At 34.2% G+C, this 10754-nt stretch overlaps 2 protein-coding genes across 2 annotated transcripts; both read right to left on the reverse strand.

Moving 5' to 3' along the window:
- Nucleotides 1-13: 13 nt before the first annotated feature.
- LOC110103145 lies at nt 14-716 on the reverse strand. The gene has a single exon (XM_020831736.2). The coding sequence runs from the start codon at nt 529-531 to the stop codon at nt 115-117; it is 417 nt and encodes a 138-aa protein (XP_020687395.2). The 5' UTR covers nt 532-716; the 3' UTR covers nt 14-114.
- Nucleotides 717-3952: 3236 nt separating this feature from the next.
- Nucleotides 3953-10508, reverse strand: LOC110103148. The gene is made up of 8 exons (XM_020831738.1): nt 10396-10508; nt 8900-9007; nt 8023-8066; nt 7868-7950; nt 7597-7705; nt 7101-7114; nt 5247-5348; nt 3953-4276 (listed from the first exon to the last, which is right to left on the reverse strand). Exons 1-8 carry the CDS (start codon nt 10506-10508, stop codon nt 4148-4150), a joined length of 702 nt encoding a protein of 233 aa, XP_020687397.1. The 3' UTR covers nt 3953-4147.
- Nucleotides 10509-10754: the final 246 nt, after the last annotated feature.

Here is a 10754-nt window from a genome sequence, read left to right on the forward strand (position 1 = left end):
AAGAAAATCCTTGCTGCTGTGTCCTGTGGCGCGCTGCGGAAGAGTAGAAAGTCCTTGATACGCCACTTTCAACTTCCATCGCTTCCGCGGCCCTTGCAAGAGCATGAGACGTTGCTATTGGAGGAGGGTGAGAGGAGATTGGAGTTTGGAAGTGATTCGTACTTCCTTTTCCAGCTCTAAGAGGAGATAAAGATCTCGATTTTTTTTTGGGCTTTGGGAATGGGAAATGGAGGGCGAAAAGGCAGAGTAAGGAGTACTATTTCTTCTCCTGTTTATGGTTGCGGCGAAGGGGTCATGCGGAGAGCATAGACGGGGAGGGGGTCTGAGGGGTCGGATTTTGCCTTGGTCGAATAATTCGTCGGCTGATGTTAACGCCGGCGGCTGCGCGTTCTTCTCGAGATGGCCGCTGAAGTCGAAGGCAAAGTCGTCTTCAACTCCGGCGGCGTTGGGGCTATTTGGGGCGCCGGCGTAGGGGTAGTAGAATTCCATGGGATCTACGCCGAAGTGTTTTTGGCTCGACGGCGCGCTCATGTACGGCGTAGTCGTCACGCTTTAGAAGTGGAACTCTTGAACCGGCATCATCACTTCCATGTATTTCCCCAGTTCTCTTCTTCCCCGACGGGATGTGACGGCATGAGTAACGGAGTGGTAGATACGTAAATATTAATGTTTTGGTGTTAGATATGTATTTTCAATAGTTTTAAGTGTTATGTATGTAAAAATCCCTAATTTAAATTGTATGTCAATTACTTGATCAAATGATTTTTTAAGCCTGTCAAGTTATTATAAAAATATATAAAGAGATCGTGTATTTTAAATAAATTGATTTCCGACTCTTCCCAACAAAAAAATTATTCTGTGCAGAATCCAAACATGTTCGGAGGTGAATTGAGACGCGCCACATCACCGGGGCCCAGTGCATGCGATGATGTGGCACTCCCCAGTTAGCCTCCCAATGTGTTCCAATTCCAACGGAGTTTTTTTTCATTGACTATTATATGCCGCACGAGCCACATCTACTCTCCTTTGACGCTCGTGCTGACCTCATGAATAAAAATCGTGACTTGACTTTTTCAGCGGTTTTGCTAAAACCGCCGCGGTCAACAAGAAATACTTATAATTTCCATGAATCCTCCCTCACATGCCCGCCACCACGCGCAGCCCTCTCCTATAAATATTCTCCAACTCCAAGCTCTGAGAGCACTTTAATTTCAAAAGACGCACTCTCTTCTCCATTGAATCCTTCTAAATTTGCAAAACACTGGCAATGAGTACTCGAGGCTGTAGAGCGCTATTGCTGGTCATCATCGTCATCTCCATCGTCTTTGCGGCAAGCATGCAAAGCTCTGCCGCTCTTCGTCCGATGCCGGAGGAGCCGAACGGCACAAGAAATCTTGCTGCAGGGCTGAGTTTCTATGAGCAAGCAAAGGAGGTGATGGCTTTGTGGATGGAGAGGTTGCCATCGGGGCCGAGCCCAGGAGGTGCGGGGCACTAAATGAAGCTTTCGGCTGCAGAAGTATAAATGTTCAGAGTTTGTTATGTATGTATGTAATTAATGTGGATAAGATCAATGGAGGCCAGTAATTGCAGTGTATTTCATGGCTTTTTAGCTTTGCAATTCATTTTGTCCTTGACCTAGCAATGAGGCTTAGGTTAATTTTAGGACTATTTAGGCGATAGCGATTTACTTTTGATTCTTTTATTTGTAAGTTTCTGGCTTTTAATGATTTGTAATAATCAGTGTTGGTTGAGAGCTTTGTAATAATCAGTGTTGCAATCATAGAAACTCTACCTCTTTACTTTAAGTACTTTTGTTGTTGTTGTTATTGTTTTTTGGTTTTTTTGGGTACCAAACAGGCATTTCTTGTGGATATTTAGGACGATTGAACAATGCCTAATTTCATGAGCTCAACTTAATGGATGATCAAACGAGATAAAATAATGGAACCCTCTCATACAGTCTAACCCATCACGCATTAAGATTGGACCATTATTTGTAGCAATGAACTTTTACATCCCTTGTGAAAAATCCCTGAATCTCTTGGTTTAAGAAACTTTTTAATATTATTTTCAAGATTAAAAAGATGTCAGATGCGTAGAGAAGAGCTGTATTGGTTCCTATTTATGAGAATAAAGATGATGCACACGTGTCTGAATTATAGGTGAATTAAATTAATGTCTTATACATTAAAATTAAGGGGGAGAGTTATTGAGAATAGGTTACGACTGTTGGAGAATTTTTGTATCCGCAACAACGACGCTACAAAAAAGTTGGCAGTTTATGGCGAATTTTTTTTGGTTGAAAATAAAAACGGATTTGCGACTGAAATTTAAGACGAATTTTTATCATATAAATAAGAAAAAGCTTTTAATTTTATTTTGTCTCAATGGCCAGGTAGGGGGGAGAAGGGAAATGATTTTTCATGAGTGGAGTTCAAAACTCAAGCAGGCCAGTCAGGCAATGAGTTGGCGCGAGGATTTCGATCAGATGCAAGTAGTCTGAATAGGCTTGACAGTGAGCAATTCGATTAAACACAGGTAGCAGGTAGCTGGTAAAAAAAAAAAAGGTAGCAGGTAGCTGGCCTGGATGGGCAGAATTTGTGGGTTTCTTTTCTGTTGAAATTCAATCGCATATCAGCTAGAAATATTTACGACAAATTTTTTCTGCTTCAAATAATTTTACGACATCATTTTTTGTGTCGGATTATATTTCGCTGCATAATATATTTTCCAACAAATTTTCCTTGCTTTGGGTCGTATTTGTCAATCGTAAAAAAGGTATCTTTCTTGTACTGCGTTGTGATACAAATGTTTCTTAAAATAAAATTGGATTTATTACTATGGAAGCTATACATTTATGGAGGTTGACGGAGAAATATAGAGAGAATGGGGTGGATCTACCTATAATATTCATTTATTTATAGAAAGCCTATGATAAAGTTCTAAGAGAAATGCTCTGGAGAGTTCTATAAAAAAGAAAAGAGTTAATAATGCGTATATTCAAGTCATTAATGATATGTCCCAATTCCCCTCTCTAATTTGAAACCCCACCAAAGCCGAAGCTTCGGGGCTCCCTTCTCTGCTCGAGAAATGCCTCCTTCCTCCAACTCCAAAGCCTTGCGTCAGCCTACAGGACTCCGACTTCCTCTATCCAAGCCAACTTATAAATGCTTAAGCATATTGTGAATTCTCGTAAGAGATTAAATATAACAAACATTCCAAAATAAAAAGTACTTAAGCCCTATTAATATGGTAATTAGTGGTTTGTTGAGGATGATTGAATTAAGTTGAAATTGTTGCACGGTTCCAATACATGCCTCCATGAGTAAACAGGCACTAAGATTAGTTTCAACATGGCGAGTAGATTAATGTTGGATAAGATGATTAGCAATTGATTGGAATCTTGAACTATATTAAGTGGCTGAGAGCTTTTGGAGGTTGACTTAGGATTGATCTTGTATTCAATCTCTCTCAGTCTGATCATAACCAAATCTAATCTAGTATCACCTTGTCTGATAAACCAAAGGAACTTGAATTGATTTAACATAGGCTAGAACTAGTTGAACTGAATTGATTTAAACCAATAAAAGCTAAGCTTGAAGGGTGGTAGGGAGTCTAACACTATCGCAACAACCTCGCTCACACATTACCACAAACTTCTCACATGAATTATCCGACTTAGCCAAATTGATAAGCTAAAGGGCTTGGGCAACAAATTCAGCCTTAGAGTTTACGAGTTAACCAGATGCAACTATCAATACAAATCGTTGAGACAAAACAACCCAAAGAAATGATCAATTTGGATAGGACATGTTGAGCAAAGCCAAACTAGCTAGATCAGGTCATGCCAGAACAAACATGTTGTAGAAAACTTAACCAAGTTGAGGCCAAGCAGGTGTAGACACAGGTTTTTTGAAGGATCCAACCTGGATGCATATAAGAGATTCAGGCATGCTTAAAAGTCCAACTCAACAACTGAAGTTTCCAGCATATATAGTCACCAATAGTTCAGGATGATTGGATTTGAACATTTAGTAACATATAAGATGGATGAAACTTTTACATGAATTTGCTCAACCGATTTCATGGAACAATGAGTGTGGTTTTTCACATGCAAGAATAAGACATTTACTCACACATAACAAGATCATCTTTTGCTGGTTTGTGGAAGACCAATGACTGCCTCGAAGCTGAATTCCTCTCCAGGAATGAATGCAGCTTCAATTTCATCATAACTCTGCTCGACTCTAAGTTCTCTGGTCACATTTAGACCTTCCTAAAGCATCCGACAAAGATAAAAATAAGAAATATAACTAGGAGAATGAATATTAAATAAATTGTGATGACCAAGGATCAAAAAGTAATTAAAACAAGTCATCAACGCAATCATCATTATCCTTATCACAATTATTTGTGATAAGGTTTATAAATCCTCATCTTCAATTCATTCTTGTTGTTTGAAGTGTTAAGCCTATTTTTTGCAATCATTTAGAGCAATTTCTATCGAAGTTACCTTAGGCATACTCTTTTTGTCCTTCATAATCCTCCAATATTAATTTATATAGCCGTCTAATATGTGCATTTTCAAACCTTTATTATACATATCCAAATCACCAAAATTTATTTCCAATTACCTTTAATTGAAGTCGTTCAAATAATTTATTTAATATAATCAATCTATAACTTATCCTTCACTGTTTTATCACACATACATCTTCATACAACAAAATCGTCCTGTCTATAATTTTTATTAAAGTAAGCCTACATGATATTCTACTATTATAGAATTGAAATAAATCTAGAATCTATATCACCAACAAACTCCATATTCTTCTATATAATAAATTCAATATACTTAAAACATATTGCGTCTAAGCTTAACTTTATCTTCATTTTCATAGTCCTAAGCAATATAAGAAAATATGAACTCAAATGTTGATCCACATGTAATCATTATTATAATTGGAAATTTCTAGGCCAATTTGCAACTATTTTTAATACTAGCAGTGTTACATCATGCATATTTACATTTTGTGTGTGTTATAATTATCTAAATACAAAATACGATAAATTTTCCTCACCACAAATCAAATTAAAATTAGTTCCATAAATAATTTAATTCAATTTGATATATTTCCACTGCAACAACAAACAATCATGCAAATTTTAGCATCTTAAGAGTTTTTTTTTCCAATTTTTTTATATGGTTAGTGAATTTAGAAAAGTGATGGCAGTAAGTGAATTACCTTTGAGACATACTCAGTAACCGTGGTGTTGATGACCTTCAAGATTGTCTCTTTCATTACTTTAGATACTCCAATGATTTGTAGGAGAACATCTTTAGGAATCTATCATGAATAGGATGGAAAGAAAAAAGATAAGCATTGGCGAAGTTTAAGAAAAGCATAAAGAAGCAGTGCTGATGTTTCATAAAATTCTTATGAGATGTTGCAAGGCTGCAGGACATGAACTATGACTGTATTTCAAGCTAATGCTAATATCTCATATTTATATAATTGCAGTACAAAAAACTAAAAAAAATGCACACATACAGCATTAGTGGAATTGATAACTAAGTAGGTATTTAGATCCTTGCAGCTTGGTGTATTAAAAAGGGGTCCAAGATGTTCAAATTAAACCAATCAATCATAAGAAATTCAAAATTCATTAAACAATCAATAATAAACAATCAATAATAACAAACTAATTTTTAGAGCCAAATAACATCTGAAGAAGTAAGATACCAGCCGCGATAGCTGACCTGAAACTACTTTAGACTGACAAACTGCAGTTACTGATAGAATTATTAAATCAGGTAATCTTTTTGGAAGAATATAATAGATAGATTAATGAGATATATGACAAATAAATTAGAAAAAATAAGTAGTCAACTTTAATAAAGATGCAAAAAGGTAATACATTGGGTTTATATGAGATATTTATTAAGAATAGGAGTAATAGGTTTTATTGAGAATTTTAGTTAATTATTTTAAATTAAATTTTGAAGATCAATGGAATGACAAATGATTGTATAAGTATTTTTTGTACCAGTATTCTAGAGCGAAGTTATGTAAATGATTATTATAATTATAAAAGAATTGAAATCTATGAGCATATAATGTGAGAAGCTAAAGGAACAAGAACATCAGATTTTTTTTTTTTTTTTTTAATTTAACAAGAACATAAGATATGACAATATAGAAAGATCAATTTCGTTTTATGCTAAATAATTCATTATGGACATGCTAATGGAAAACTATAGAGCAAAAAATATATATATTTTTTATTGATCTTTAAATGGCATAAAGTTGAGTTCAACAAATTGCTTTTGTGCGCGCTAAGGAAAATATGAGTGTGCTAATGATAAATTAAAGTTATCAAATATGATATAATGTTAACTAGTACTGTAAGTTGTAAAATGTCCTAGGAGCTACTAATCACAATAGTTATACATAAAGGATCAAAATTAAATCTATATCTTTCCATATAGCTTATGGATATGCTACAACCGATATTCAAAATGATGTAACATGATATATAACTTTTTGCAGATGAGATAATATTAAAAGATAAGACCTCACTCAAAATAAGTGGAAAGTAAGAAGATAAAGAAAATATATAAGATTTAGGGACAAAGATAAGAAGAAAAGACTAGTGAAGTTGGATGTAAGTGTTTATTAGAAAAGACAATATTACAAGTACAAATATGTTCGGATATATGTTTTAAATTAAAATTTTGGAATGACCTATAAGAATTAATACAAATGATACTTGACAAAAAAATTTATTGGAGAAGATTTAAATGGACATTTTCGTAAAGTGGTAGAGGATTTTAAAAGTATTCATAGTGGCTCTGAATTTGAAGCAACTACTAAAGGTTATAGGATCATATTAGATTTTGCTCCAACTTATAATTTTGTAATTATTTATACCTTATTTACGAAAGAAATGAGGGAAAGAGGGATGTCTCACGGGGCAGGTTGATTCGGATTTTGGCAGTGCGTGTGTGTGTATTTCATCATGCTGAGTGGAGGAGACCAGAGAAAAGCGAGTTCGTTGTATCAATAAATATATGTATGGAAAAAGAAAATATTGCTTACATCTGGCGTTTTCCCTGCAAAGTTCATGCCATCCGCCATGCAGAACAAAAAGTAACGAAGTCAGTTTATAAACGCCAAACAGGTAATAGACAGGCCAAAAAAATAGCTAGTAATAGCACGGTATAAAAAAAAAAAAGATGGTTTTCTCTAAAGTCCTGAAAATCATTAAACAACAGAACAAGTTTGCCTAATTGTATTATAAGTAGGATAAGGATACAAAACAAAATGTTATAATACTGAATAATAATTGTTTTTCCATACACTGAATAAAAGGTTGACTGTTGCTATTCTCATCCAATGGACATTAATGTAACATAAAATGTAATCACAAACAATACTATATTCCAGACAATTTCTCTTGCTGCATTAAGGAAAAAAAAAAGAGAAAAAATCCTCCAGAATTGAAGAAAATCAAATACTACTCATAATATTGTATACTAAGCAATAAAAAATGCAAGGTTGATAAGAAACTCTCAATTTTTCTATGAAAATGCACCTCCTTTAACTCTCCGGAAACCAGGAATTGGTTGTGCAGCATCAACTAGCTTGGAGAAAACATCATCAAAGATTTCTTGTGTCCTTGCACCAGATACATCAACCCTTACCTGCATTTCATTATAAATGAAGCATATTAGAATAAAAAAGGTGATAGTAATCACATCTTTCTCTAGTATCAGGAAACCTTCAGTTCAATCTCTTGTATATATCAACAAAGACATAATCATAGAAAACTAAAGAAATACAAAAGAGGGAGAAAAAGTGCACACCTTGATCTCTCTCTGCTCACCAACATCAGTTGAAACTCTAAAATCTTTGAAATTAGTTGTAGACAGACTGAGACTTTGAATTCCTGTATTATAACAATATACTTACTGAGACTCTCTAAAACAAATTTTCTGAAAGCAAGGAATTAATTATGTACCGGAAGAAACGGTAGAGAACGGAGTGAAAATCCTGTGTCTGGCACTGCGTGTAAAACTCATATTGTTAATATAAAGAATTCAATAGGATAAAGGGAAAACACAGTTCGGATGCATTATCTCTTTAGCAAGGAATAATGATGCAACTCATACAAAATCCTATTTATGACAAACATGGTGAAAATGGAAACTGGAGAAGAAGAACCAAAAAGAAAAAAAACAAAACGATTAATTTAGTTCCATCTAAATCGATTGTTATTAAAAAAAGAACCAAAATCTTATAACATATTCAAGTTTTCAAAGAAGGCTCCCATCGGAATCAAATTTTACAAAAAATAGCATTGGGTAGCACCAGTAGAAAAATTGATGACAATGAAATATCATGTTAGGGTAAGCTAGAAATGAAATTTCATGTGAACGGCTTTAATAATCAAATAGCACTAGCTCAAGCTGTATACAACTAGTTCCGAGGGTAGAACTCATAAGTTCAAGTATTACCTATATCCTTTTTAAATTAAATATTCACCACGTCCAGGTCTGAAATTCCATCTATAGCAGGCCATATGCCCAGTTATCTGTAATTGGTTTTGTACTGAACTTTAAATTAATAAAATATTTTCAATAAAAGGAGAAATGTTTTTGTCAAAATTACCAGCATTAGTACTGATGCCCCCCAAAAAAAAAACATCACAGATCTTGTCAGGATCATTAACTTATACTGCTAGATTCGTTTTCTTAGCATGATTTGAAAGAAATTATGAGCACAAATCATGCGAAAAAAGCAAAAACACATCTGGTTCATTCAACTTAGATCAACTCCACCATCTCATGTTGAATAACTACATATAAAATAATAATAATAATAATAATAATAAAAACCTCGTAGCAGTTCGTTTAGAATCACTTTTCAAACGACCATAAAAAAAATTTCTTTGTAGCGACGGTACTCTAGCAAGGATGCTATGTTTTAGCCTCGGCACAGTGAATCTGTAAAAATGAATGAAACAAGAAGTGTTTATATTGTTTGCACATTTGAGTAAACAGTATAGAACTTCGAAATTAAATGAAGCAAACATCACAAAAGGCACCATAATAATTTAATTTTGGGCAGAATAGCATACATGAATTCAACTGTTAGGCTGTAGTTGACAAAAAGAATCATAATATAGAGTCAATAATTTCCAAGACAAATGATGCAAAAAAATGAATAATCCTACAAAGAAGGAAAAATAGAAGTGGTAGAAACAATTTCTAGAATAGCAGATTCTTCTGTTGGAGGTTTACTCTACCACCAATAAAATGGTAAGCCTTGAGCTGTTTCCATTCTACACTTTCATAGGCTTACTTTATTCTAAAAAGTAAAACAGTTCACTCATGGTGCTTGGACAAGAAAGTCAAAGGCATGTTAGATAACAAACAGTAAGCATGATGAACCACATCAAGAAGGCATAAGAGATGATTTGTTACATGAATATAAATGAGGCTAGAATATATTTCTCATGATGAGCTTCCACCCTCATTATATCAATAAATAAATAAACCCGTAAATTACGAACAGACTTGTGGATTGCTTTAGAAATTAATTGAAATTCTAGGATTAATGTATTTTTTAGTTGGCAGAAAAGAATTAACTGGACATTTTCCATAAGGTTGAATAAATTTGAGCTTCTTGGAAAAATATTTCATACTATCATAGTGTAGTTTAAGAATTTAAAAAAAAAAAAGATAAACCCATCATAAAATCCACATCAAAGGCCACGAGAGATTCATCCAACATGAACAAAATTGAAGTTCAGATATGAAAGTTTTTTGGAATTATATGTTTGATTAAAATCTAAAAATCAAGTATTAAATTTCAATAATATGAATTTTTAATTTTAATCATTTCCCTTCAGGTGGGAAGCTTTATTTATAAATTTTCCCTTTATTTTACTTTAGCCTTGTTTGTAAGGTAGGAGCAACCACTCCTTGATTGGAGTAGAGATTGAAGCAGTCGGAGATGTAAATAAGTTGAGTTGAGCTCCAACCATGCCGAACTCGAGCTCAGCTCATCGATGAAATTGCAAGCTCAAACTCGAGCTCAACTCAAAGGGTGAGCTCGAGCTCGACTCATGGCAATAATAGCGGGCTACCGAACCAGCTTGTGAGGTAGAAGCAAGCTAGAAGATGTAGTCACAGTAGCTCTACGAAGAAGTCAACATGATCGACCACTGTAGAAGGCTTTAATATGAATTACGGCTTTCTTCTTATAGGAGCTTGTGACGAAATTGATTATTATAACAAGAAGTATACTTGCAATCCAATTAATTAATCAAAAAAAATCAAAAGTGATTTTCCTTCCAAAATAGCAGCTTTGTTATCCTATTAATGAATACCTCATTAACCAATAGTTGTAGAAGAGCCTCAAGAGCGTAACGGATAAACTATTGGATACACGAGCAAGCTCACCGGTATCGCCTCTCCTCGTCAAGTTCAAACTTGAGATCATTTAATAAAAAAGCTCAAGTTTAATCTAAAGCTTGATCTCACAGCTCAATAATCCCAGCTCTTCACCTCGTTAGCGAGTCTAGCTCGAGCCAGCTCTGCTCCCTTAAACCCCTAGGCCTCACTAGCATTTATTCTTTGCTTTCAATTTTTTCTCCTTTTTAATTTTCCTAAGAATCAAATGTATAGCTTTAAATATTTGCTTTGTTGAATAAAATTCAAATTTTAATTTTTGATAAAAATTTTGAGA

Source organism: Dendrobium catenatum, unplaced genomic scaffold, assembly GCF_001605985.2.
Source record: "Dendrobium catenatum unplaced genomic scaffold, ASM160598v2 fragScaff_scaffold_665, whole genome shotgun sequence".
NCBI lineage: Eukaryota > Viridiplantae > Streptophyta > Magnoliopsida > Asparagales > Orchidaceae > Dendrobium > Dendrobium catenatum.

Bases quoted from the DNA above. Each gene is read 5' to 3' on its own strand.
- LOC110103145 (XM_020831736.2), bottom strand. From the start codon at position 531: ATGAGCGCGCCGTCGAGCCAAAAACACTTCGGCGTAGATCCCATGGAA.
- LOC110103148 (XM_020831738.1), bottom strand. From the start codon at position 10,508: ATGATCTCAAGTTTGAACTTGACGAGGAGAGGCGATACCGGTGAGCTT. The intron at 7,706-7,867 runs GTGTGCACTTTT...AATGAAATGCAG, and splicing joins GTGAGCAGAGAGAGATCAAG to GTAAGGGTTGATGTATCTGG. The intron at 4,277-5,246 runs GTAATTCACTTA...CGGATGCTTTAG, and splicing joins TTACTGAGTATGTCTCAAAG to GAAGGTCTAAATGTGACCAG.